Source organism: Diceros bicornis, chromosome 7 (genome assembly GCF_020826845.1).
Source record: "Diceros bicornis minor isolate mBicDic1 chromosome 7, mDicBic1.mat.cur, whole genome shotgun sequence".
Lineage (NCBI taxonomy): Eukaryota > Metazoa > Chordata > Mammalia > Perissodactyla > Rhinocerotidae > Diceros > Diceros bicornis.
In genome coordinates this window covers 55,253,248-55,281,163 of record NC_080746.1, presented here as the reverse complement: position 1 = coordinate 55,281,163, position 27,916 = coordinate 55,253,248, and the positions used below count along the sequence as shown (strand labels likewise).

At 36.9% G+C, this 27,916-nt stretch overlaps 1 protein-coding gene across 1 annotated transcript in view; it reads left to right on the top strand.

Annotated features, from left to right (window-relative positions):
* Window positions 1-27,916, top strand: part of UVRAG (UV radiation resistance associated) — a 286,261-nt gene that overhangs the window by 136,167 nt on the left and 122,178 nt on the right. The window contains exon 8 of the mRNA XM_058545581.1: window positions 8,723-8,849. Coding sequence (XP_058401564.1) covers window positions 8,723-8,849 — 127 coding nt within the window. The remainder of the gene's footprint in view (window positions 1-8,722; window positions 8,850-27,916) is intronic.

Sequence of the window (27,916 nt, the reverse complement as noted above, 5' to 3'; positions counted from 1 at the left end):
TATATGTTTTTTGCCTTATCTCCCTAACTGGACTTGGATTCAAGGCCTGATATTGCCACTGAGTCTATGAAATTAATGGATTGGAGTAAATATTTTCTAAGGAAATTCTTTCCCTTTCTAAGTGGTTGAGTAGATGTAGGTGCAATAGAAACAGCCTATAAATGACATTTAAAAGCAAATTTGTTAACTTATAGGACAACTGCCATAGTTGTAAAACTTTTTTTTCAGATTGTTAGTTATTTGCAGTTTTGGTGGGAAAACTAATATAGATGAATATGCCCTGAGCCACCAATTCTCAAACTTTTTGGTCTCAAGACCCTTTTACACTCTTAAAAATTGTAAAGACCTCAAAGAACTTAAGATATATCTACTGATAATGTCTAGGCTAGTCAAAGACAGATGGATTCTCACATTTACTTGTGCAGTCAATCTCTTGTGATATCACAAATCTTATAGACTCTGGAAAACTCCACTGTACAGTCATGAGAAAATGAGCATGGAAGAGGGAGATAATGGCTTAGTATTACTATGAAAATATTTTGATCTCACAAACTCTGAAACAGTCTCAGGGACCCTCATGGTTTCCTGGACCATGCTTTGAGAACTTCTGCCTTAGGCTTTTTGGCTCCAATGTGATCTATGAGGAGAAAATTGTTTCCTTTAGTATGTCATTTACAGGTTAGTCTGTCATTCTGAAATTAATCTTTAACATTGCCCATCACTGTCTTTGTAGAGACTCATAAATAGAAATGTGTGTGCTTGCAAATAGATGAATGTAGCTGTGATTTTCAGATCAGATACAGTGTTGTATAAAAAACACTAAAAGCCAATTAAAAGTGGTCTATTGGAGGTACATATATGATATTAACTATACTTGGAGTAAACAGATAATTAGAACACTGGAAATCCATTTGAAGATACTTAAGGAAGATTAAGATCTTTGAACACTTGTCTTAGATGCATTAGAAAGGAAGCAGAACCAGATCCCACTTGGGCGGGGTGTATTTACTCTACTCATCAGAAATCAGAGCCATCAATCTTGGTTTTTGAATGACTTGATATATTTCTGTAAATGGGCCAGTTTCTGCACATGGACCGTAACACAAACACACTATACAGATGCCTTCCTATATTGGTTTAGTATTTAGATTAACTTGGACCCTTAGCTCTTTGATTGTAGAAAACATTCCAATTTGAGCATGTACCCTGGAATAGAGCAGAATAACCCCTTACCTAGGCATATCCATGTGTTCTCTGAAGAGTTGCTTTTCTTTTTTTCTTTTTTCTTTTTCCCTCTGCTCAGGTAGAATTCAGTTTAATATTTTGTGGAACAAATTAAGTTAAGGAAATTGAACACTTATCTCTTTGTGGAAAAAGATTGCTTCCTAAGAATTTACATATTTTTTTTCCTCAGTGATGTAAAAACACCCTAGGACTTCTATCACACTATTGGATTACTAAAGAAACCTAAATTGTTTCCTGTCTCCTTTTTCTTTAATGATAAGCAACCTCATTGACTTTTGTCTTTGTTTTTACAGTGGGTTGGCAGAGCAAAATGGCTTTTGTCTCCACTCTACCCATGCTCTTCGAAAGCAGAAACCATTTGTCATCATCTAGAAGCACATAGTAGGCCCTTCATAAATGTTTGCTTTGTTTAAGAAAAATCACTTAGGATTGTTTCATAGAATTTTCCAGTCAAATATAATAAAGATGATTGGAAATCAGCTTTTCTGCTTGTTTTCTTGGCTTGAATTTCTTTAACAGATGATCATGCCATCTGTTTAGAATCAGCATTTCAGAGATGAGGAACAAAGCATTTTGGGTGAGAAATGATAGCTGTAAAGTACTTTCCACACAACTGCCAAAAGTCATTTGCCATGCCTGTTGCTTCAAGGAGGCCATACCATTACTCATCTCGCTGAGTGCCCGTACTTCCTCATTGTCTGTGAATCAAATAGAGATGCTGACTTTTTTCTTTTAAAGTGTTTTGCCAGCTTATCCCAGGGCTTGGTAACCTATTCAAATTATTTAATGAATGGATTTTTTTTCCCATTACAATTTTTTTTGTGTGTGAGGAAGATTAGCCCTGAGCTAACATCCATTGCCAATCTTCCTCTTTGTGCTGAGGAAAGATTGGCCCTAAGCTAACATCTGTGCCCTTCTTCCTCTATTATTTTATATGTGGGATGCCAACGCAGCGTGGCTTGATGAGCGGTGCGCAGATCGGTGCCCAGGATCTGAACCCGTGAACCTCAGGCCCCCGAAGCAGAGCGCACGAACTTAACCACCATGCCACCAGGCCAGCCCCGTGTTAGAATTTTAATTAGTTTGTATATATCTTAGGAAGGAGACAAGAATTTACTAGGTGCAGCCAAATTGCTGTTTGGTTAGGATTTATGTCATGGAAAACCATGAAAAGTATATTATTGACACTATTGGTAAAGACCGGGAGAGAAGGCAACATGCATTCATTGTGCAGTAATTGTGTATGAATGCAAACGTGTGCAAGCACGTATATGTTCATTGTGGGCCAGGATTTCAGATTTTGTCTGGAGGCAAATTCCAGAAGGTATTTGGATTAAAAGGGAGCTGAGTAAAGTTTAAACCATGGTTTCATAGATTTAAGTGGGAAATATTTTTATAGATAGATAAGTTAAACTTATTTAGCAAACTTAATTGTATCTCTGATAGAATGTGTCTGGGATTTGTTTTATTAAATGAACATTCAGTAAAATTGACTTCTTTTGTGGTACAGTTCTATTACTTTTTAAAAAACAAACTATTTTTTAGAGTAGTTTTAGGTTTACAGAATAATTGTGCAGAAAGTACAGAAAGTTCCCATTTCCCCTCCCTCCCTCCAATCTCTTTTGTTATTAACATCTTATATTAGAGTGCTACATTTGTGACAATTGTTGAATTGATATTAGTACAATATTATTAACTAAAGTCTGTAGTTTACATTAGGGTTCACTCTTTGTGTTGTACAGTTCTGAGTTTTGATAAATGCACAATGTCGTGTATCCACCATTACAGTGTCATACAGAATAGTTTCACTGGCCTAAAAATCCCCTGTGCTCCACCTATTCATCCTTGTCCCCCTTCCTCAGAACCTCTGGCAACCACTGATCTTTTTACTGTCTCCATAGTTTTGCCTTTTCCAGAATGTCATATAGTTAGAATCATACAGTATGTAGCTTTTTCAGATTGGCTTCTTAGCAATTGCATTTAACATTCCACCATGTCTTTTCATAGCTCATTTCTTTTTTATCAATGCATAATGCTCCATTGTACAGATATACCATAGTTTATCTGTAGACCTATTGAAGTACATCTTGGTTGCTTCAAAGTTTTGGCAATTATGAATAAAGCCACTATAGACATTCATATATAGGTTTTTGTGTAGACATAAATTTTCAAGTCATCTGGGTAAATATCTAGGAGCATGATTGCTGGATCATATAGTAAGCCTATGTTTAGTTTTGTAAGAAACTGCCAGACCATCTTCTAAAGTGGCTATACCATTTTGCATTGCCACCAACAGTGAATGAAAGTTCTTGTTGCTGCATATCCTTGACAGCATTTACTATTGTCAGTGTTTTGGATTTTTAGTATTCTAATAGGTGTGTAGTGGTATCTAATTGTTGTTTTAATTTGCATATGATGCTGAACATCTCAGATGCTTATTTGCCATCTGTATATCTTCTTTGGTGAAGTGGCAGTTCAGAACTTTTGCCCATTTTTTAATTGGGTTGTTTGTTTTCATATTGTTGAGTTTTTAGAGTTCTTTGTATATTTTGGATACCATTCCTTTATCAGATAAGTGGCTTTCTAATATTTTCTGCCAGTTTGTGGCTTGTCTTTTCATTCTCTTAATAGTGTTTTTTTCAGAGCAGAAGTTTTATTTTTAATGAAGTCCACCCTATCAGTTTCTTCTTTCATGGATAATGCATTTGTTGTTGTATGGAAAAAGTTATGTCCAAGCACAAAGTCACCTAGATTTTCTCCAATGTTATCTTCCAGAAGTTGTATAATAATTTTTTATTTCACATTTAGATCTGTGATCCATTTTGAGTTAATTTTTATGAAAGGTGTACACTCTGTATCTAAATTTTTTGTCTTGTTTTGTTTGCATGTGGCTATCCAGTGATTCCAGCACCATTTGGTGAAAAGGCTGTTCTTTCTCCATTGAATTGCTTTTGTTCCTTTGTCAAAGATCAGTTGACTATATTTGTGTATGTCTATTTCCGAGCTCTCTATTCTATTCCATTGATTTATTTGTCTCCTCTTTTACCCATACCACTCTGTCTTGATTACTGTAGCTTTGTAGTAAGTCTTGACATTGGGTAGTGTCAGTCCTCTGACTTTGTACTCCTTCAGTATTGAGTTGGCTATTCTGGGTTTTTTCCCTTTCTATATAAACTTTAGAATCAGTTTATTGATATCCACATAATAGTTTGCTGGGATTTCACTGAATCTATAGATCAAGTTTGGAAAAATTGACAATAATATTGTCTTCCTATCCATGAACATAGATGGTCTTTCCATTTATTTGGATCTCCTTTGATTTGTTTCATCAGAGTTTTGTAGTTTTCTTCATATAGATCTTGTACTTCTATTGTTAGGTGTATACCTAAGTATTTCATTTTTTTGTTCTAATGTAATTGATGTCGTGTTTTAAATTTCAAATTCCCGTTATTCCTTGCTGTTACATAAGAAAGCAATTGATTTTTGTGAATTAATCTTATATCATGCAACCTTGTTATCATCACTTATTAGTTCCAGGAGGTTTCATGTTTTTTGTTTTTTTGTCGATTGTTTGGGATTTTCTACATAGACAACCATATTATCTGTAAACAAAGATGATTTTATTTCTTCTTTCCCAATCTGTATAGCTTTTATTTCCTTTTCTTGCCTTATTGCATAGCTAGAACTTCTAGTACATGTTAAATAGAGTGGTGAAAGGGGATATCCTTGTCTTGTTCTCCAACTTAGGAAGAAAGCATCTGGTTTCTTACTGTTAAGTATAATGTTAGCTATAGGTTTTTTGGCAAATGTTCTTTGCCAAGTTGAGGAAGTTTTCCTTTATTCCTAGTTTGCTGAGAGTTTTTATCATAAATGTGTGTTGAATTTTGTCGTATGCTTTTTCAACATCTATTGATATGATTATATAATTTTTCTTTTTTAACCTGGTTGATGTGGTGAATTCCGTTAATAGTTATTGAATGTTGAACCTATCTCGCATACCTGGAATAAATTCTATCTGCCCATGGTGTACATACAGTCTTGCATTACTTAACAACGGGGATATGTTCTGAGAAATGCATTGTTAGGCAATTTCATCATTGTACAAACATGATAGAGTGTACTTACACAAACCTAGATGGTATAGCCTACTATACACCTAGGCTGTATGGTACTAATCTTATGTGACCATTGTTATATAGGCAGTTTGTCATTGACGGAAGTGTCATTGTGCGGTGCATGACTGTATAATTCTTCTTATACTTTGTTGGATTTGCTCTGCTAATATTGCTGAAGATTTTGCATCTACATTCATCAGAGTAATTAGTCTGTAATTTTCCTTTCTAGTGATGTCTTTGTCTGGTTTTAGTGTTAGGGGGATGCTGGCCTCATAGAATGGTTAGGGAGTTCTTCTATATTTTGAAAGAGATTTTAAAGGATTGGTATTAATGCTTATTTAAATGTTTGGTGAATTTCACCAGTGAAACCATCTAGTCCTGGTGCTTTCTGTTTTGAAAGGTTATTGATTATTGATTGAATTTCTTTTATATATATAGGCCTATTCAGATTATTTACTTTTCCTAGTGGGAGTTTTGGTAGATTGTCTTTCAAGGAATTGGTCCATTTCATCTAGGTTATCATATTTGTGGGCATAGAGTTGTTTATAGTATTCTTTAATTATTCTTTTTTTTTTTTTTTTTTTTTTTTGTGAGGAGATCAGCCCTGAGCTAACATCCGCCAATCCTCCTCTTTTTTTGCTGAGGAAGACGGCCCTGGGCCAACATCGGTGCCTATCTTCCTCCACCCCACATGGGACGCCGCCACAGCATGGCCCACCAAGCAGTACTTCGGTGCGCGCCCGGGATCCGAACCAGCGAACCCCGGGCCGCCGCAGCGGAGCGCGCGCACTTAACCGCTTGTGCCACCGGGCCGGCCCTCTTTAATTATTCTTTTAATGTGCATAGGATCAGTTGTGGTGGCCCGTCTTTCATTCTTCATATTAGTAATTTCTGTCTTTTCTTTTTTTTCTTGGTTAGCCTGGCTGGAGTTTTATCAATTTTATTGACCTTTTCAAAACACTAGCTTTTGGTTTCATTTATTTTGTGATTTTCTCTATTTAATTCATTCTCTTTGGGTTCACTAACTTCTTGAATCTGTAGATTAATTTCTTTTACCTAATTTGGAAAGTTTTTAACCATTATTTTATTTTATTTTTTTTGGGAGGAAGATCAGCCCTGAGCTAACATCTGATGCCAATCCTCCTCCTTTTGGCTGAGGAAGATTGGCCCTGGGATAACATCCGTGCCCATCTTCCTCTACTTACATGGGATGCTGCCACAGCATGGCTTCACAAGCGGTGCATCGGTGTGTGCCTGGGATCCGAACCTGCAAACCCCAGGCTGCCAAAGCAGAGTGTGTGCACCTAACCCGCTGCGCCACTGGGCCGGCCCTCCTCCTCCTCCTCCTCCTCCTCCTCCTCCTCCTCCCCCCCCCCCCCGCCCCCCGTCTGTACCAGTCTTCCTCTATTTTGTATGTGGGTCGCTGCCACAGCATGGCTGATGAGTGGTGTAGGTCTGCGCCCAGGATCCGAACGCGCAACTCCAAGCCACTGAAGCGGAGTGCACCAAACTTAACCACTCTGCCATGGAGACGGCTCCTATTTTCAGTTCTAAAATTTCCATTTGGTTCTTGTTTATATCTTTTATTTTGTTACTGAGACTTTCTATTTCTTTGCCAAGATATTCTATTTTTTCATTTGTTTCAAGCATGTTCCTTTTTTTTTTTTTCCGGGGAAAGAGTTGCCCTGAACTAACATCTATTGCCAGTCTTCCTCTTCCCCCCCCCCCCCCAAAGCCCCAGTGCATGGTTGTATATATCTAGTTGTAGGTCCTTCTAGTTCTTCTGTATGAGCTGCCGCCATGGCAACTGACAGGTGGGTGGTATGGTTCCATGACCGGAAATGAACCCAGGCTGCCGAAGCAGTGAGAGTGCCGAACTTGAACCACTAGGCCACCAGGGCTGGCTCGTCAAGCATGTTCTTAATTGCTATTGAAGCATTTTTATAATGGCTGCCCTTAGATCTTTGTCAGATAACTGTAACTTGTCTGTCATCTCAGTGTTGGCATCTATTGATTACCCTTTTTCATTTACTTTGCCATCTTCCTGGTTCTTGTTATGATGGTGATTTTTGATTTAAACATATACATTTTGGTTATTATGTCGTGAGTCTCTGGATCTTATTTAAACCTCTGTTTTACCTGGCTTCCTCTGACATCTCTCTCTCTGGTAGGGGAAGGGAGAGGCGCCATATCATTACTGCCAGGTGGGTGTAGAAGTCCAGGTTCTCCAGGTAGCTTCCATTGATACCCAAGTTGTGGGTGTGTGTGGGGTGGGGTGGGAGGCTTGTTACTGCTGGCTAGGAGTGGAAGTTGCAGCTCTCCACTAGGCCTCCACTGATACCTATCTGGCTCGGAGGAGTAGAAATGCCTTGACTCTGTGCCCCTCATGGTCTCCACTGATATCATGAGGGATAGGGTGACCTCATTAGCATTGCATAGTAGTGAAAGTTCTGACTCTCCACTAGGCCTCCTCTGATATCACCCAGCAGGGAGAGAGGGGGTTATCTCATTATTGCTGCAAGTCCAGCTCCCTGTGTGGTATCCACTGACACTATAGGGGATTTGGTTGGTTACCACCTAGAAGGGATGAAAGCGCTAGGTTCCTACTTGGCCTTCTCTGAAATCTGTGGGATATTAGAGCACCTTGGTTCATCTTGGTGAGGATGGAAATCTACTTTTTGTCTCTATGGATTTGCCTATTCTGGACATTTCATATAAATGGAATCTGTGGCCTTTTTAAACTGGCTTCTTTCACTTAGCATAAGGTTTTCAGGGTTCATCTGTTTTGTAGTGTATATCAGTCCTTCATTTATTTTCATTGCCAAATAATATTCTGTTGTATGGATATACCACATTTTACTTATCTGTTCATCAGAAGATGGACATTTGGATTGATTCTACTGTTTGGCTATTATGAATAATGCTGCTTTGAACTTTCATATTCAGGTTTTTCTGTGAACATGTTTTCGATTCTCTGGGTATATACCTAGGAGCGGAATTGCTGGGTCCTATGGTAACTCTGTGTTTAACATTTTGAGAACTTTATTTCTCTTTTATTATTAATTTTTGTCTTATTGTATTGTAATGTCAGGAAAGAGGCCTCAAGATATTTTGTAGTGTCTTTTGGGTTCTTAAAAAGGACTTATTTCTTAGAAAGTAGATTTATTTCTACTCTTATTCTTTGCTTACATCTGTATTTTTTCCATTAGTAATGGGTGCTGATAATTAAGTTACTCATATCTATAAGTGAGATGAGTATTAAAGTTCTTTAACTCCTTGTTCCTTTTGAAACATTGTGAATGTATAATTATTCAGTCATGACTTTTATATTCACAAATTTACCTGTGCTTTTAACTATTTAGAAAAAAGAAAGTGAGTGCCTGCAATTAAAAATTTTGGTGCTTCGAAATGAACTGGAAAGACAGAAGAAAGCTTTGGGATGGGAGGTGGCATTACTGCATAAGCAACAAGTTGCATTACAGGAGAAAGGTGAGTAAAAATACCATACAAACAGCCTAACCTCACATCCAGCAGTTTTTCTTTCTTCTCCATAGGCTCAAATAGTCACCTTTGCATAAATATGCTGATGTAATTTTTAAAAAATTTTTGAAGCATTTCTTGAAGTATTTTGAAATTGATACATACAGAAAAGTATACAGATACACACATGTACACACATTATATTTTAAATTTTCAAAGTGAACACACCTATATAAGCAGAATCTCCACTGAGAGACAGAGAATTATAGGGACCTCAAAACCTCAGAAGCTTCCTCATGCTGTCTTCCATTCAGGACATCTCCAGCCAGACTAACCACTACCTTGACTTAGTATACCAAAAATTGGGTTTGCCTAATTTTGGACTTTATACAAATAGAATCATATAATATGTACATTTTATGTGCTGGTTTTAGTTCAACATTTTGTTTGTGAGATTCTTTCTTACCTGCATGTAATGTAGTCTTAGTTCATTCTTACTGCCAATAGTATTTCATTGTATGAATATGAATTTATTTATTCTTGCTTTTGGCATGTTGGTAATTTCTAGTTTGGGACTGTTACAGATAATGCTTTCATGAACTTTCTAGTACATGTTTCTTAGTGAAGATTTCTTATGCATTTCTGTTGGATATAAACCTAGGAGCAGAGTGATACAGTCATAAGGTATGCATATCTTCAGCTTCAGTAGATTGTGTCCAAAATTTTCCAAAGTGGTTGTGCCAGTTTACCTCCTCTCCATCCAGCAGTGTATCAGATCTCTTGTCCTATATCCTTGTCGGTGTTTGGTACTTGCTGTCTTTTGTATTTTAGCCTTTCTGATGGGTATGTTGTAGTATCTTCTTGCAGTTTTAATTTTGATTTCCCTGAAGACTAATGAAGTTGAACAATATTTCATATATTTCTTGCTGATTGGGATATACTCCTTTGTGAAGTACCTGTTGAAGTCTTTTGCCCATTTTTTAAATTGGTTTGACAATTTTTTTATAGGAGTTCTTTATATATTATGGATATGGGTTCTTTGAATATGCATTAAAATATATTTTCCCATTCTGTGGCTTGCTAGTTCACTCTTTAATGATACCTGTACATAAACAGAAGTTCCATTTTGTCAGTCTCTTCTTTTGTATTTAAGGCTTTTTGTGTTCAGTTTAAGAAATATTGGCCTATTTTAATGTCATAAAGATGTTCTTTTATGTTTTCTTTTAAATGCTTTACTATTGTACTTTTTACATTTATATCTGTAATTCATCAGGAATTGATTTTTTGTGGATGGTGTAAGGTAAGAGTCAAGATTCATTTTTTTCACGTAGATAGTCAATTGACCCAGCACCATTTATTGAAGACCGTTCACTCTTCATTGCACTACAGATTCACGTTTGTCTAAATCGGGTGATCATATACTTGCATGTCTGTTACAGGACCCTCTGTTCTGTTCCATTGATCTGTCTCTTGTTTTGCCATTATCTCTCTGTTTTAATTTCTCTGTGTTATAATTGGTGTTGCTATCTGTTATGGTTCTTCACCTTAGTTGTTCTTCAAGATCACCTTGCTTATTCTTGTCCTTTTGCTTTTCATAAGGATTTCTACACAGAAAAGAAAACCTTGCTAGGAATTTGATTGGGACTACATTTAATATACTTATCAATACAATTGGAGTAATAAATGACTTTACAATATTGAGTCTTCCGGCCCTAGAAAGTGTTATATGTCTTTGTTTATTAGATCTTCTTTACAAAACATTATTGAAATAAACTAGTTGTTAGTATATGGATATTTCTCATGAGTCATTGAATTTATTTCTATTTTTTTGTGTTTTATGATACTATTGTAAATATTTTGTTTTCTGCTTGTTGCTGAGATATAGAAATACAATCGATTTTTTTTAAAGTGGTATTGATTTTTATTATATGTGCAAATAAAAATTCCCCAGAAGTCTTATAGACAAATTAGCAGTTGCTAATATTTGGGTAATGGCCCTGCAGCTGCAGCTCTCACTGCGGTTATTTATTTATTTACATTATAAGTCAATTATATTTATAGTTAATTTTAACCACGTTGTAATTACTTATAATTTAATTATTTTATAACGTTATAAAGATAAAAAATTACAGAAAGTTTTTTTAACAGCTTTATTGAGATTTAATTCATATACCATGCAATTCATTTTAAAGTGTATAAGTCAGTCGTTTTTGGTTTATTTACTGGATTGTGTAACGATCATAACCTAATTGTCCCTCCTAAAAGAAAACTCATACCCATTAGCAGTCATTTCACATTCTGCCTTACCATCTTTATCTCTAAGATGGAGTTAATAATAATACTTATAACTATGCCTTGCTGAGTTTAACGGACTTCTAAGTTCTGTTGTTATAGCTGGTCTGTGGACCATACTTTATATAGGAAGGATATGTGTGATGATCAGATGAGTTGTAAAATTGAAATGATCTTATAAAAATAGGAACAAAATACCTTCTGTCTTTTCCCTTTATCATACTTGGTTGGGTTTCTGTACTGTTTAAGATGAAGTCCTGACTCAAGATGATTTACAAAGTCCTCCTACGGCCCACCTCAATCTGAATGCTTCAGCCATACGGAACTTCTTTAGTTCCTTCAGTATGCTTTAGTCTGTTTCACTTGCATTTAAGCCTCTGTTTAAGCATTGCTTTCTCCAGGAAGTCTTAACTAGCTCCGTTCTCCTTCTCCCATCTCTATCTGCTAGGTTAGATGAACTACTGTGTGTTTCCATAGCATCCTGCATTTTTCTATTATGGCATTGTAATTGTCTCTTCCTCTAGACTGTAAGGTCTTTGAGGATAGGTACTGCCCAAGTGCTGTGTTAAACACTTATACTCTTTGGGCATGGGATGTGCCTGGGACATATTAAGCATTCAATAAATATTTGTTGAATGAATCAGTCATACTCATGGCTAACACTCTAATGTCTCGGGCATTATTGCTAACGAATGAGGACTTCTGTAGCTTCTAGCTCAATATTCATTTAGGAAAACTGATATTCTCGTGAGAAATACTATAGAACAAGTGTATATTGTTTGGCAGTGATTGTTAAAACTATCTGCATTCCAATATAGCTTGCATATTGACATTTATACATGACAGTCTAATAGGCTAATGCCATTTAAAATCATAAGACATTGTGAATGAAGTCCATTTCCATAGAGTCTCCGTTAGAATGACTTCAAATAAATAGATAATTGCGTATATACAAGACCTGCTTTAAGAGGTCTTGCCTTCTGTGATCAGACACATTTCTTTTGGTGCTTTGGAAGTACCATCAACTTTTATTACATTCAAATTGCCTGCTACCTGTAGCATGTATTTCTGCATATCTTTTTCAGGATCCTCAACATTTAAAAGGAAAACACTATAGGCTTTTAGAGGAGTTAGGGGCTTTTGCCTTTTTCTAATAGGAGTAATATTTATAATAGCTACAATATTTCCATTACAATACTTATCACTGTATGGATATGATGTTATTTAATCACCGCAATAACTTTTTGAGGTGGGTACTATTATTATTTACATTTTACAGTTGAGGAAACTCTAAGTCAGGGTCAGAGACGTTGAATACCCTATTTAAGTTCACACAGCTAATGACAGGTGATGTTGGGTTTAAAATCTTTGTATTGATTCCACAATTCTCAATCACAGTATAAGACTTACCTTCTACTACCAGTAGGGTGAAGTATAAAGCCCATGGAATGTATATTATTCTAGCATATGGTAAAAGATAGGGAGATGTACTTCTTTGATTATGTTCCTGGTTGTGTTTTTTTTCCTTATAATGATAGTGGGAAGTCCCAAGAAATCTGTCATCTTTAAGCAGGTGAACTTCTGAACAGTTGTTTCTATCTCATTTAAAAGATTGAGGTGTAATAATTATTGTTCATATTTATAGAATGCTTATTGGTGCCAGGCAGTGTTATGTGTTTTCTATTCTTTATCTCATTCAGTTCTTACTAATAGTCCTATGAATTAACGGTATTATCATTATCGTCCTAATAATCAAATTATATACTATTATCCAATTTATAGATGAGGAAACTAAGTATCACAGAGGTTAAGTGACTTGCCCAAGCCATATAGCAAGTTGTAGGGGAGCCCGTGTTCAAAGTTACTGATGTCTAACAATGCCGTAAAGAAAGATTATAGGATTTTGTAGATCTGTTCTAGTGTTTTAATTCTGACAATCAAGTCAGAATTAACACATTCTTGTATCTCCATTTTATCACAGAAAGAAGGGATAGTAATGCTCAAGTTAAATAGGTACTTGCCAGAATGGGTCAGAATTGTTGATTTTTTTTTTTTTTTTTTTTTTTGTGAGGAGATCAGCCCTGTGCTAACATCCGCCAATCCTCCTCTTTTTTTGCCGAGGAAGACGGCCCTGGGCTAACATCCGTGCCCATCCTCCTCCACTTTATATGGGACGCCGCCACAGCATGGCCTGCCAAAGCAGTGCGTCAGTGCGCGCCCAGGATCCGAACCAGCGAACCCCGGGCCGCCGCAGCGGAGCGCGCGCACCCAACCGCTTGCGCCACCGGGCCGGCCCCAGAATTGTTGACTTTTAACACTAACTTTGTACTTCAGGAGCTTTCCTTCCACTTTTATATATGTTTTTGAGATGATTATTATTTTGCGTTTTCCCAAACTCTTAGAATCATTGGAAGGTTAGGATCAAATGTTCAGACTTTGGTCTCAAACATAGCAGTAGAAAGAGTGCTGCTGTTGGCCGCACTTTTCTGCCATTAGAAATTTCTGCAGACTGTGGTGCTCAGCATTGGGGAGTTGGAAAGAAGGGATGGGTGGATACAGATAACCAAATTTAAGTACCACGAGATCCTGGTCTACTAGTTGGGGACCCTTGTTTTTCATAGTGATTGTGCTAATTAACCAGAGACATACTTATGCTTGTCTATTAAAAATACGTTTGTGTTGAACATTATTCTTGTATAGTTACATGAATGTACTATTTCATGAATTTTGAGCCAAGTGAAGATATTTTAGAAGCACTTGAGTCACCGGTATTGATAACATGAAGGGGAAAAATGGATTTGTCTCTTGTGTTTGCAGCTTTGATTTAATATGTTTGCTGGCCAGTAGTGAAGTGATTTGCTAATATAAATATTACTAGTGGCTTCTTACGTATTATGATCTCTCTTTGGCACTTGTATTTATCTAGGTGCTTGGTTCTGAGCCCAAGAGCTCAATTAGGATACAAAATCAATAATATATGATATTTAATCTTTGCTACTGATTCTTCTGAATGACCATAAAGGAATTACTTAACTTCTGCATCTTTTTACACATCAGTGCAGTAAGGATAGCAGCTCATAATAGTGCCATACGGATTAATTTGTGTAAACATTTGAAAGAAACCAGGTGCCTGTTGTATATTTTATAATTTTGTTTATAAAAACCTATTGCAGCAGGATGATTTATTGGAAAGAGGCAAAGATAAATTCTATTCATGCTGCTGACTTGCTGAATGGCCACATAACTCCGAGTGGCCTCGTTACACCACACCCGTGAGTTTCCCCTTGCCATACCTCAAAGGCGGTGGTTCTCAACTTGTGGTCTACAGCAACTTCCAGCTGGGTCATGAGCTGATCATTTCAGTATTAATGTTTATTAATGTACACATTTTCATTTCTGGCAGATAGTAGTAGTTAACTTATGATGTTTAATAAAAACCAGATTTCCCTTCATTAGTGTCTCAAACCAAATAACCTTCCCATTAACAATTATATGTTGGTTTACGGGATCTATTGCCCTAACTAACCCCCAAATCTTTGAGAAGCAACACTCTATCTAAATGAGTTTGCTGGAAATTTGGTTTAGAAAATGTTAAATGAAACATTGTTCTTAAGGAAATGTGTTTAGTAGAACCTAAATACGTTTTATAAATGTTGATAAAGGCCAAGAACTCTTCAGTGGTGTCTGGGGAGTGATATTAACTTCATAAAAGCAGAGTTCCCTAATCTTTGTAGGAAGAAGCTACTTTTTAATGCAGTTAGTTTCTTGTTAGTAACAATAACATATATGTAGTACTTTAGTTAGAAAGTGCTTGCAGAAAGATGATCATATTTGACCCTTAAAGAATCCCTGAAAGCTAAGTATGCAAATATTATCTTCATTTTATGTATGAGATACTGAGAAGGTAAGTGACTTGGCCAGGTACAAACAGACAAGAGTAAAGTTGGGATGTGGACCCATTTTGTCTCCAAATTCTGTGCTTTCTCACTATTCCATACTATGTAAAACCTTGCAAAATACGTACATTTAAATCTTACGTAAATCCTATGAAGTAGATAACTTTTATGGAAATCCTGTAACATGCCAGATATTTCACTTACAGCACATCATTTAATTCTTAAAATAGTCCTAAGAGATAATAATTTTTACCCCCTATTCCCAAATGAGAAAAACTGGGGGGCAGAGACATTTCCCTAGGTCACACAAGTAAGTAACAGATCCAGTCAGATTTTGATTTCTCTGACTCCAAAGCCTATCTTGTTTCCACTAAACAAATTATCGTTGTTGCTTTCTCTAGTATGTGTCCAACAGATAAACTGACTGATGGTGTGCTGGTTTTCCATTTGGCCTGTGGACTATTAGATGGAGAGCTTTGTTCTGCTGTATTCCTTTTTTTTTTCTTCTTTGGTGAGGAAGATTTGCCATGAGCTAATATCTTTTGCCATTCTTCTTCCTTTTGCTTGTGGCAGATTAGCTCTAAGCTAATCTGTGCGAGTCTTCCTCTACTTTGTATGTGGGTTGCCACCACAGCATGGCTGATGAGTGGTGTAGGTCTGCGCCCTGGATCTGAATCCACATGAACCCAGGCTGCTGAAGTGAAGTGCGCCAAACTTAACCACCAGGCCACAGGGCTGGCCTCCTGTATTCCTTCTTTTTACAAGATAGGTGAAGTGAATTTTCCCCAAAGACTTTTTTGATTTGGTTTAAGTGATCTGGATTAAAGATCTGCCATTTTTTCAGTTTGTCCTTAGACAAGTAATTCAACCTTTTTAGGCTTATTTCCTTTTCACAAACACACCAGATGAAAAATTTTGAATTATACAATCAAGATTTCTTGCAGCTCTGAGATTCTAGTTATCTTAGTATAGGATTGGTAGAAAGCATGGGGATCTGTTCACCTTTTTTTAATGAATCTCTTTCTTTTTCAAAGTTTGATGCCAATGATATTTGTTTCCCAGCAATGAAAGAGGCAAAAAGGAAAAAAAAAGTTTCTTTGACCCAAGTTTGTCTATAGATATCATTTGTGCACTGGAAAGCCATTTGGTGGGAACGACCTAGTGGAATCCTCTAACCATCCATACTCAACTCCTGTTTTACAGATTCTTCAGTTCATTTTGGTAACAAAGAGCAAAAACAAGCACATTCTTTTAATGACACAGTGTGTAGAAGAGGTCAGATATGTCAGGTTTCATTGCTGAGATTTGGGGAAAGAAATTTCTCCTGGTTAGTGAATAAAAAATTTTGATCCTTTATTCCCAAAATAAAAAATGTTTTACATGAAGTTTCCATTAGGATAATTTATTTTTGTCATTTTGCAGTAAATTTGAGTCATTAAAGTGAACTATATATCTAGTTTGTTCTATTTAATTAGCTTCTGCTTGGTGAGTAAATTATTGTGCTCTTTTGGCTTACATCTCAGGTAGAAGAATTACACCATACAGCCATACGCTGCATAATAACGTTTTGGTCTATGACAAACTGCATATACAACGGTGGTCCCATAAGATTAGTACCATATAGCCTAGGTGTGTAGTGGGCTATACAATATAGGTTTGTGTAAGTACTCTCTACGATGTTCACACAATGATGAAATGGCCTAACAATGCGTTTCTCAGAACATATCCCTGTCATTAAGTGACACATGACTGTATATTTAAATTGGTGCTTTAGTTTCTATCAAAAGGTCATAGGTTGCTATTTGAAGTTACAAAGACATTATTAAGCAGCGTGTAACAATTTTCTCTTCTTAGGTCACATGGTCACAAATTGTAAATTTACTTCTCACAAATTTTGTAATTCAAGATATATTTTTTTGAAATGATGTCAAATTTTAAATTTTGTTAGTCTGTGTATGTTTTCTGAGTTTCTTTTATAGCCATCTGACAAATTCCTGAACAGAATTCCTTCAAAATTATTAATATCTGCCTTTCAAAAATTTATGGACCTAAGGACAATTTTTTCCTGGGATTTATGCCATTAAAGTTTCTTTACTTTTAGCTGTTGGCATTGTATGCAGCTTGTGAAAGGCATTAAAAGCCAGACTTGATGGTAGGGAGGGCAAATGTGGGTCCTAAGTAAACCTCAGATTTTCTTTTTAGAATGATCCAGGTTTCATATATTTGTAATGATTTATTCCAGTAATGTTTTAATTGTATTGTAGGAAAGGCAAACTATCATATTTTAATCTCCTTTTGTCATAGAAGGTATAAATGTGTAGAAATAAGCCACCTGATAGAATTTTATTTTGGCTTATCATTTTTTCTCTACTTACTCCTAAAAAGCATTGGAAGTGGCATTTACAAAAAATACATTTACAATTAGATGGTTCAACATAGAAGTAAAAAGAGATCATAAGGCATGTAAAGGAAGTGGGTAGAGCATTGAGTGTGTGTATGTATGCGTGTGCTCACGCACCTTTGTCAGTTCCTTTATTCATCATTTATGGAACACCTACAAACAACCAGGCACTCTGTAAGGTGTTAAAAATATAATGACTGGTATGATGGTACATGACAGATAAATGTAGAGGGTATTACAGGAACACAGATGTTGAGCATCTGAAAATCAGAACGCCAGGTAGGTGACGCTTAGGCTGTGTCTAGAAACATATGTAGTAGATAGCTAGGAGGAGAAAGTATAGATAGCTAGGAGGAGAAGGTAAGACTTTCCAGGTAGAGGGAACAGTTTATACAGAGGCATGGAAGTAGATTAGAGAATTGCAGATAATTCCAGCAAAGCTTCAACTAAGGATACATTTGAATAAAGGTCCATAAGGGAGGCTGGAGAGAGAAAGAATGACCTAATCATAAAAAAAGTTTATGTGGAAAGGTTTGGACATCTATTGAGATAACTTAAGCAAATTTCTCAAAGACAAAAAGTAAATAGGAATGTATTGATGACTACAATATAGAATGGAGATTAAATGTATGTTTTAGAAAGTTCCCTTTGAAGAGTTGAAGATAGAGAATTGTCAGAAAGTTATTACAGTAATAATTAAAATCTAAACAGATTGAGAATGTAAAGGGAGGAGGGAGTGTGTGGTCAAGAGATATTTAGATGATAGACTCTACTGTTAATGGCTTAGTGGATAGGAGAGAGGGAGAGAGAAGGGTTTAGGATAGTTTCCAATTTCTGGTTTGGACAACTGGTCAGGTGATTAAACCATTCAAATACTGGAGGAGAAGCAGATATTAGGGTAAAGAGGGACAAGGGAAGAATTAATTAAGACTTCCATTTTGGACACTTAACTAGTGATTAAGACAGTAAACAAACTAACAAACTAAATATCAGTTTGTGACAGGTACTAGAAACAAGGTGTGGTGATAGAAGATAACTGTGGGAGACCATTTGTACAGAGATTGCTCAGAAAAGGTTTGCTTGAGGAGCTCAGTCTTGCAAGATAAGAATTCCTGGAGTACCAACAGGGGAACAGCAAGTGAAAAGGCTTGGACCTAGGAAGGGCTTGGACTGTGGAACAGACAAGAGGCCACTGTAGCTGAAACATAATTTGTTAGGAAGAGAATAGTATGAGATAGGGTTGGAATGAGAAGAAATTCAGAATATAAATGAATATTTGCCTTATCCATTACATAGGCGGAGCAGGCTAAAAAAATGGCATAAAGACAGGTGAGTTTACATATTAGGTAGTGGGTAGGACTGTGAAGGAATCCTATTATTTCATGGTAGTATGAGATGAGGTAACTATATTGGATTTAGGAGAGGTTTAAGGATTGAGGCGAATGTATGGAATAGTCATCTCTAAGAGTGAGAAAGTAATGAGGAAATTGTGGTAGGACTGCTGGACAGTGTGCCTATGTGTGCTTTGTGGTTAGTATTTTTAAAGTAAAATCAATCGGACTAGTTGTGTAATTTTTCTCTACCCACTTGGAGCTTCATGGGGGCGGACAGTTTGAGAGAATGCAAATATTGAACAAAAGTGAGATTATTCCTATTTTACAGATGAGGAAAATGAAGCTTGGAGAAGTTGAGATTCGTCTCGAGTCCTGAAAGTAGCATAGGTAGGATTTTAACAGATATCTTCTGATTCCTGAGTCCATGGGCTTTCCACTAGAGCATACTACACTACCTCCCATAGTATTTGCCTCTTGTATTTAAGCACTAAAATTAGCTCTGACCTTAGTCATCAAGCTGATTGTGGAGAGTTATGAAAGGTATCCGTTGCTTTCCATTGCCTGTTATAAGGAAGTATATCAGTTCTTTAGGGAGAAAAAAATCTTCTCTTGGCGCTAAATTCTGAAAGGAATTGAGCATGCAGTTTCTTATTTGCAAGATATTAAATATCATAATGAAATACAGTCAGTTGCAATTTTGTAAAAGTTACAGCAAGAAATATTTATTAACCCTTAAGAAGGGCAGCATCATAAATCATAGTGTAGAACAGGCATTTCTGCAGGGAGGGAAACTAAAATAGTCAAGAGTATATTGCTTTCTGATCATCTGACTTGACGTAGAAAACCCAGAAGAATGACAGTTTATTGGTTTTAACTGTAATTTTGACAGGAGCTGGCCATCGGCCAGTCTGAGACCAAACTCTCTGGTGAGAGAGATCCTAAAGAGTCTGTGTTTTATTTTGTTGATGGAAGCAAGATGCATGTTCTTTAGCTATTAGATATACAGGAGACAGCATTGACATTTGGTTATTAAAATTCAAGTGCCTGATTTGAATTCTTGCTGAACAGAGGGGCTGTCTTACTTAACAGAGTGAAACATTGATGTGTGCCTGGACAGGGCCAAATATTTCAAAAAGCAAGTTTGGATTACAGTAAACCACGCTCATGCATTTGCTTTAACTCCCTTTCAGTGACCCACTGATATGATAGTAAAGATACAGGCGTGAAGAGTAAATCCATGGTGATGGTGAAAATAAAACAGTGTGCCATCGGAATAGCAGAGATTTTGACACAGTTCTCATAGACACAAGCTTGATAGGATTGTATTGATGAATAGGCTAGAGTAGAGAAAAACTGCAGCCTGGAACACGAATGAAAAAGGCAGCAGTGGGGGTTTCTGGTAGAGCTCTCAGAGGTCTCAACTTGGAATTTCCAAGTATAGAAATCAGGAACAGTGGAGCGATAATTAGAGTAGCTGGGCCTTCTGACCCATTTTCTTTCCTCTGTGAATTTGAAGTAACTTCCTATAACATTTGCTTCAACTGCTTTCTAAGCATAGTGGGTTCTTGACCTGGTTAGGTCCCATGGTACGAGTGTTTGGCATAGAAAGACAGAGCAGAGCCTGACTGTGGCCTTTCACAGTCGACCCAGAAGGAAAACATGAAAGGCAGCTCTACTTAGGAGTGAAATACCCTAACGTAACACAAACCCAAAGTAAAGTTCTCCTTATTTGACAGTTGTGGTGGTTTAAAGTAAGGGTACTACCTTCCCCCAACGTATATACTCTGAAGGAAAGCCTAATTGTCAACAGAACCTTACACTGAGCTAGTGCTCAGGGATGAAGCCTTTTATGTAAATAAATCTTCATAGCTTCAAAGCAAACCTACACTAATTGCCTATACTAGTCAATCTAATCACTGATTCATGGATTTGAAAGGAAAACCAAGGGTCATCAGATATCTGAGGAAAACAATGAAAATGAGACCAGAGTGAACAAAGAGACCCAAAAGAAACAGAAAATACAAAGAACAGAGAAGAGCTTTAAAAAACTCAAATTAGTATCCTCAGATTTAACTTCCAGACCCTGCCTAGGATGTAGAAAGGTGGAAGGAGCTTCACACTCACCCTAACAACAAGAGAAAGCTGGATAATGTACAAAATTATAACTTTTCTTGAAGCTATCAGAGAACTAAAATTGCAGAGCAACCAAGTAGCCGGCTATGTAAGGAAAGATGGGCATCTCCAAGGAGAGACAGGATGTGAAGACTGACTCATCAGTGGCAGAGCATGGGAGGAAGTTGGGGCCACTGTATAAGAAACTAAAAAATTCAGCTACAATTTTTAACAAATTGTTAACCCCCAAGGGTGGGCTACTGTACTTGCTTACAGTTTATTTTGCATGGATCAACTTTGGATATTCACAAGAAAAATTGGAGGCAGGGCAGAAATTTGTAGAAAGCCTCCCTCTGTGGTGGTGTAGGTCTGGAGGAGGGGAGTGGATTCTGTTGCAAGAAAAGCATAACCCTTCTTCCCTAAGAACAAAAGCATTAATCCTCTAGAGGAAGAGCTTAGACCCTGCAGTTCCCAGGGTACAGGTGAAAACCTATTGTACCTGGAGGAAGAAAAAGAAAAAAACCCTTACCCTTGGAGGTGGGGACGAAACTGTGTTGGATCTGGACTATTAGAAATCTCCTATCCCTAGGGGAGAGATAGTATCACTGAGGAAGCCCTGCTTTGATACCCAGGGCCACAGTGTATGCCTGGTTAAACCAGGACACAGAGAAACACCCTACTCCCCTCCCCACCCAGGCTAGAAAGCAAAGAATTAACAAGCCATATTAGTTTATCACTTGAGTGGCAAGAGCCTGGTGAGACACCTTTACTTAAATGCAGGTTCACAGAGAATACCTAAATCTGAGGATAGAATGGGGTCATTGAGAAAAACCTCTGACAAACCATCTCCACCACTACCACCCCCCAAAAGGAAAAGTCAGGAAATTTGAAGAATGTGATGCACTGAAGGTAACCATGGCAGCAACAAAACCCAAATCCAGCTCAGCTTCTGATTGTATTGACTCAACCCCCAAATTAACAATAGAACAAGAGGCATGCCTTTTTCTTTCTCTGTTGCCCTGCAAATGATGTTGAGCATTCAATCAGAATTTTTGAGACCAAAACAAAGCAAAACCAAAACAAAACAAAACAAAAAACCGTCACTACCACCAGCACCATTATAAACAACAAAATGTCAAGAGAAGAAATTAACAGAAAAAGACTCACAAATGACTCAGCTTTTGGGACTATCAGAGAGGGAATTTAAAGTAACTGATTAGGGCCGGGCCCGGGTTCGGATCCCGGGCGCGCACCGACGCACCGCTTCTCTGGCCATGCTGAGGCCGCGTCCCACATACAGCAACTAGAAGGATGTGCAGCTATGACATACAACTATCTACTGGGGCTTTGGAGGGAAAAAATAAATAAATAAAATCTTTAAAGTAACTGATTAATGTGCTTCAGGCTTTTGTGGAAAGGTGGATAACATGCATGAGCAGATGGTAAGTTTCAGCTGAGAGATGGAAACTATAAGAAACAGTCTAATGGGTATACTATAAATAAAAAACACACAGTAACAGAGATGAAGAATGCCTTTAGCAAACTCATCAATAGATTTAACACAACTAAGGAAAGAATCATTGATTTTGAAGACAGGACAATAGAGATTACCCAAACTGAAATGCAAAGAGACTCTTGCAGGTAAAACAAAGATAATCCATCAGCAGCAGTCCTACAATTCAAGAAATGTTAAAGAAAAATTTTCAACAGAAGGCATATGATACCAGACAGAAACTTGGCTTTACGCAAAAAAATTGAGATCTCCAGACATGATTGAAATGAAGATATTATAAAGACATTTTTTTCTTATTTTTAGTTGCTCTAAAAGACAATTGATTTTCTAACTCAAAAATAGCAGTGTTTTCGGGTTTATAACATACAAGTAAAATATATGAAGAATTTGAAGAGTGGGGAAGGGAATAATTCAGAGCATACTATTTGTAGATTTTTATACTCTACATGAAGTGGTATAATATTATCTGAAGGTAGACTGTTATTAATTAAAGTTATATATTGTAAACTCTGGGGCAACCATTAAAAAATTTAAAATGGAGGTAAGAATAAGCCAATAGTGAAGAATAAGAAAATCATGAAAAATACTCAATCTGAAAGCATTAAAAAAGTGGGATAAAGGAACAAAGACAGATGGAACATATAGAAAACAACTAGCAAAATTATAGAGTTTAATCTAAACATATCAGTGATTATGTTAAATGTAAATGGTCTAAATACCTCAAAAACCAGATTTTATAGGGGCCAGCCTCGTGGCTTAGCGGTTAAGTGCGCCGCTCCGCTGCTGGCGGCCTGGGTTCAGATCCCAGGCGCGCATCGACGCACTGCTTCTCCGGCCATGCTGAGGCCGTGTCCCACATACAGCAACTAGAAGGATGTGCAGCTGTGACATACAACTATCTACTGGGACTTTGGGGGGAAAAATAAATAAAATTATATAAAAACAAAAACAAAACCCAGATTTTATATATAAACAAAGACCCAACTAAGTGCTATCTATAAGAAATGTACTTTTTTTTTTTTTTAATTTTTTTCCCCCCAAAGCCCCAGTAGATAGTTGTATGTCATAGATGCACATCCTTCTAGATGCTGTACGTGGGACGCAGCCTCAGCATGGCCAGAGAAGCGGTGCGTCGGTGCACACCCGGGATCCGAACCTGGGCCGCCAGCAGCAAAGCGCGCGCACTTAACCGCTAAGCCACGGGGCCAGCCCAAGAAATCTACTTTTAATATAAAGATATAGATAAAGTAAAGCTAAAAGAATGGAAGAAGTACACCATGCAAATACTAGTCAAAAGAAGGCTGAAGTGACTATATTAATATCAGGCAAAATAGACTTGAGAACAATAAGTATTACCTGTGATAAAGATGGATATTACCTTATGGTAAAGAGATCAGTTCACAAAAAGATATAACAATCCTAAATATGTGTGAATATAACTACAGAGCTTCAGTATACATATATAAAGCAGAAACTGATAGAACTGAAAAGAGAAATAGCCAAATCTACAATTATAGTTGGAAAGCACAACACTCATCTCTCAGTAATTTATAGAATAAGGAGAGAGAAAATCAGAAATCAGTAAGGATAAAAGACCTTAACGACGCTATCGGCTAACTTGACCTAATTGACAGTAGACCACTCCACTGAACACCAGCAGAATATATGTTTTTTTTTCAAGTACACATGAAACTTTCAGTTAGGCCATGTTTGGTATCATAAAAGAAACAAATACAAAAGACTCAAAATAATGCAAAATATGATCTCTCATCAAAATAGAAATAAACTAGAAATCACTAACAGATATCTGGAAAATTCTAAATATCTGGAAATTGTACAACAGACATATAAACCATGGGTCAAACAAGAAATAACAAGGAAAATATTTTGAACTGAATGAAAATGAAAATATAATATATCACCATTTTGGAGGCTGGCCCCGTGGCATAGCGGTTAAGTGCACGCACTCCGCTGCTGGCAGCCCGGATTCGCATCCCGGGCGCGCACCGACACACTGCTTGTCAGGCTATGCTGTGGCGGCATCCCATATAAAGTGGAGGAAGATGGGCACAGATGTTAGCCCAGGGCCAGTCTTCCTCAGCAAAAAGAGGAGGATTGGCATGGATGTTAGGTGAGGGCTGATCTGCCTCACAAAAAAATAAATAAAATAATAATAATGTATCACCATTTCAAGAGATGCAAGGTTAGAGGGAAATTTATAGCATTTGATGCTTATAATAGAAAAGAAAAAAAGTCTTCATTCAATAATCCAAGCTTGTACCTTAACTACTAGAAAAGAAGAGCAAGTTAAACCCAAATCAGGCAGAAGGAAGGAAGTAAAGGGAGAAATCAGTGAAATTGAAGACCAAAAAAAGAGTATAGAATATCAATGAAAACAAAAGATGTTCTTTGAAAAGATCAATAAAATTGATAAGCTTTTGGCTAAATTGACTAAATAAAAAGAGAGAAAGCACAGATTACCAATATCAGGAATGAGAAAGGGGACATCACTACAAATCCTACAGAAAATGATAATAGGGTAATATTTTTTTTATTGAGGTCATAATAGTTTATAACATTGTGAAATTTCAGTTGTACATTATTATTTGTCAGTCACCAAATAAATGCACCCCTTCACCCCTTGTGCCCAGCCCCCCAATCCCCTTCCCTCTGGTAACCACCAAACTGTTCTCTCTGTCTGTGTGTTAGTTTATCTTTAACATATGAGTGAAATCATAGAGTGTTTGTCTTTCTCTCTCTCGCTTATTTCACTTAACATAATACCCTCAAGGTCCATCCATGTTGTTGCAAATGGGACAATTTTGTCTTTTTTTATGGCTGAGTAGTGTTCCGTTGTATATATATACCATGTCTTCTTTATCCATTCATCAGTCAGTGGGCACTTGGGTTGCATCCACTTCTTGGCTATAGTGAATAATGCTGCAATGAACATAGGGGTGCATAAGTCTCTTTTGAGTTGTTGATTTCAAGTTCTTTGGATAAATACTCAGTAGTGTGATAGCTGGGTCATATGGTATTTCTATTTTTAAGTTTTTGAGAAATCTCCATACTGGTTTTCCATAGTGGCTATACCAGTTTGCATTCCCACCAGCAGTGTATGACGGTTCCCATAATAAGGTAATATTTTGAATAACGTGATGATAGCATGTCATAAGGACCCCAGAGCAAGGCTAAAGAAAGCCCCATTGGCCAAATCTAGGACCACTTGAGCACTAAAATTTTATACAGGAATGAGTTATAAATCATTGAAAAATAAAATGGAATCCATATTGATAATACATAGCTAATGGAGAAGGGAGAGTTCTTACTTAGAGAAGAATGCTGAGTGCTGACTGATAAATATGGAGGGAATACTGGAGTTGGAATATTATTATTTTGGAACCTTCGTAGTTAATATTGAGCCAAGCAGAAGACACCAATCAGTGCTAAATCTGGGGAGAAATTTAGATGAGAAGCAGGACATATACATTGTCTTAAAGATGGACATCATTGCTTCTACATATAATACCCTTAGAATGATATAGCACCAAGCATGTGGTATTCAGTCTGGTAATATATAACCTGAACAACATCTAAATAGATTGAGCACGTTAATGCCTCAGTATTATTACTCCTTATAGAGTGACTTTTGGAATTTAGGTTGAATTTTCTGAGGTATCTTCTAATACCTAGTTTTTCTCTCTCTAAGCCTAGCTAAACCAAACTCATTCAGTTTTGCTCCCAAGCCCACCCTGTAACTGATGAGGCATATTACCATTTGACAGAAAAATGAACCTGATATGTTTTAGAGAGATGGTGCCAGTGTGCATTCTAAAGCCTGACTTCTGTTAAAGCTTAGGGAAAACTTTAGCCTCTCAGGTGACCTCTTTCTGGATTTGTATCTACTCTTTATATTTGGAAATCATTTCAGACTTATAGAAAAATTGCAAGAATAAGAGTACAGAGAACACCTGTATTCCTCACCCAGTTTACCTGTTGTTAACATTTTACTGTTAGCTGGCTAGTATATTTTTAAATTTAATTTTCCTTTCTTCACTTGGCAACTTTTTTTTTTCTTTTGTTCGTGTAATATGTTCTAAAGAGTCTTCAAAATGGAGGAGGGTACATACATTTGCATTTTGAAGCCCGGCTATGTCTTGTTCCTGTTTGTGGTTGCACTAGCAGTGTTAGAGTTGAAGCAACCTGATTTATCTGGGGTGAAGAATACTATTGCAAATTTCTGTAGTGATAGAAGAATTCCTCTGCATTCTGGTGAAAGTACGCGGGGTAGAGGATAGAGATTGTCAAGCTAAACGTCTTCTGAAATCATTGAGGGTGAAGATTTAGGGAGGAATTATATTGAGGCTAAAGAAGATAGGTGGTGTTCCTTGATTAAGTTCTGTTTGGGGTGCAGAGTTACCAACTTACTGATCATTTAAGTACAGTTGATAGAGAAGAGTAGGATGCCTAGAAATATGTTGATAAAATTACTTAGGTTGGTGAATTTAGTGCTAGCGTTCAAACTGTATTTTGATCAATTAACCTACTTCTTGTTCCTCCCTGTAGGAGATGTGCAGAAGAGTAGGGGCACCTTTTACTATTGGATTATAGTTCATGAAACTAAACTCCTTTGTAAGATCTAGAACTTACTGTGTCAGAATCTAAGACTGTGTTTCTCTGTGCTTTAGAACCTCTGGAGTTATCAGGCCTGGATTGTCAAGAACGTAAGACGTTCTCATTTTTCTTAGAGTAGGAAGATGTAAAACGATTTTATGATCACATTAAAGGAAATGGAGGTTCTAAAAGTTGATATAAATACAAAAAATCAGGCATATAAACACAAATATTAATCATCGCAGCACTGAAGTAAACACTTAAAGGAAATCAAATATCCTTTAATGGGATTGAGGTATGGGGTATCAGTTAAAATGTGGAATATTCATATAATTCACATCCATGGAGTTGAATTTTACACAGCCATTAAACATTATAACTCAAACTGTCTGTCAACATGTAAAAATGCTTGTGACATAATATGGGAAAACTAGAATATACATTTCCTGCACACTGTGGTTGTAACTAAAACTACTTATATTTATGAACAAGGTGAAAGTTCATTAAAAACTACTTATATTTATGAACTACATTATGGTAGTCAAAATGCCATAATAATGCCAGAAAAAAGGTAATTTTTTCTGCTCTACTTTTTATACTTTCAATAATAATATTATATAGCATTTGTGGTTGAAAAGAAATTAACCACTTTTTTTTTTGAGGAAGATTTGCCCTGAGCTAACATCTGTGCCAGTCTTCTTCTTCTTTGTAGATGGGTTGCCACCACAGCGTGGCTGATGAGTGGTGTAGGTCCACACCCAGGATCTGAACCCAGGCTGCCGAAGCAGAACGCGCCAAACTTAACCATTACACCACAGTGCTGGCCCCGAAATTAACCACTTTAAAAAAAAATAACCTTTATTTTTAAGAGCAGTTTTAGGTTCATAGCAAAATTGAGCAGAAGGTACAGGGAT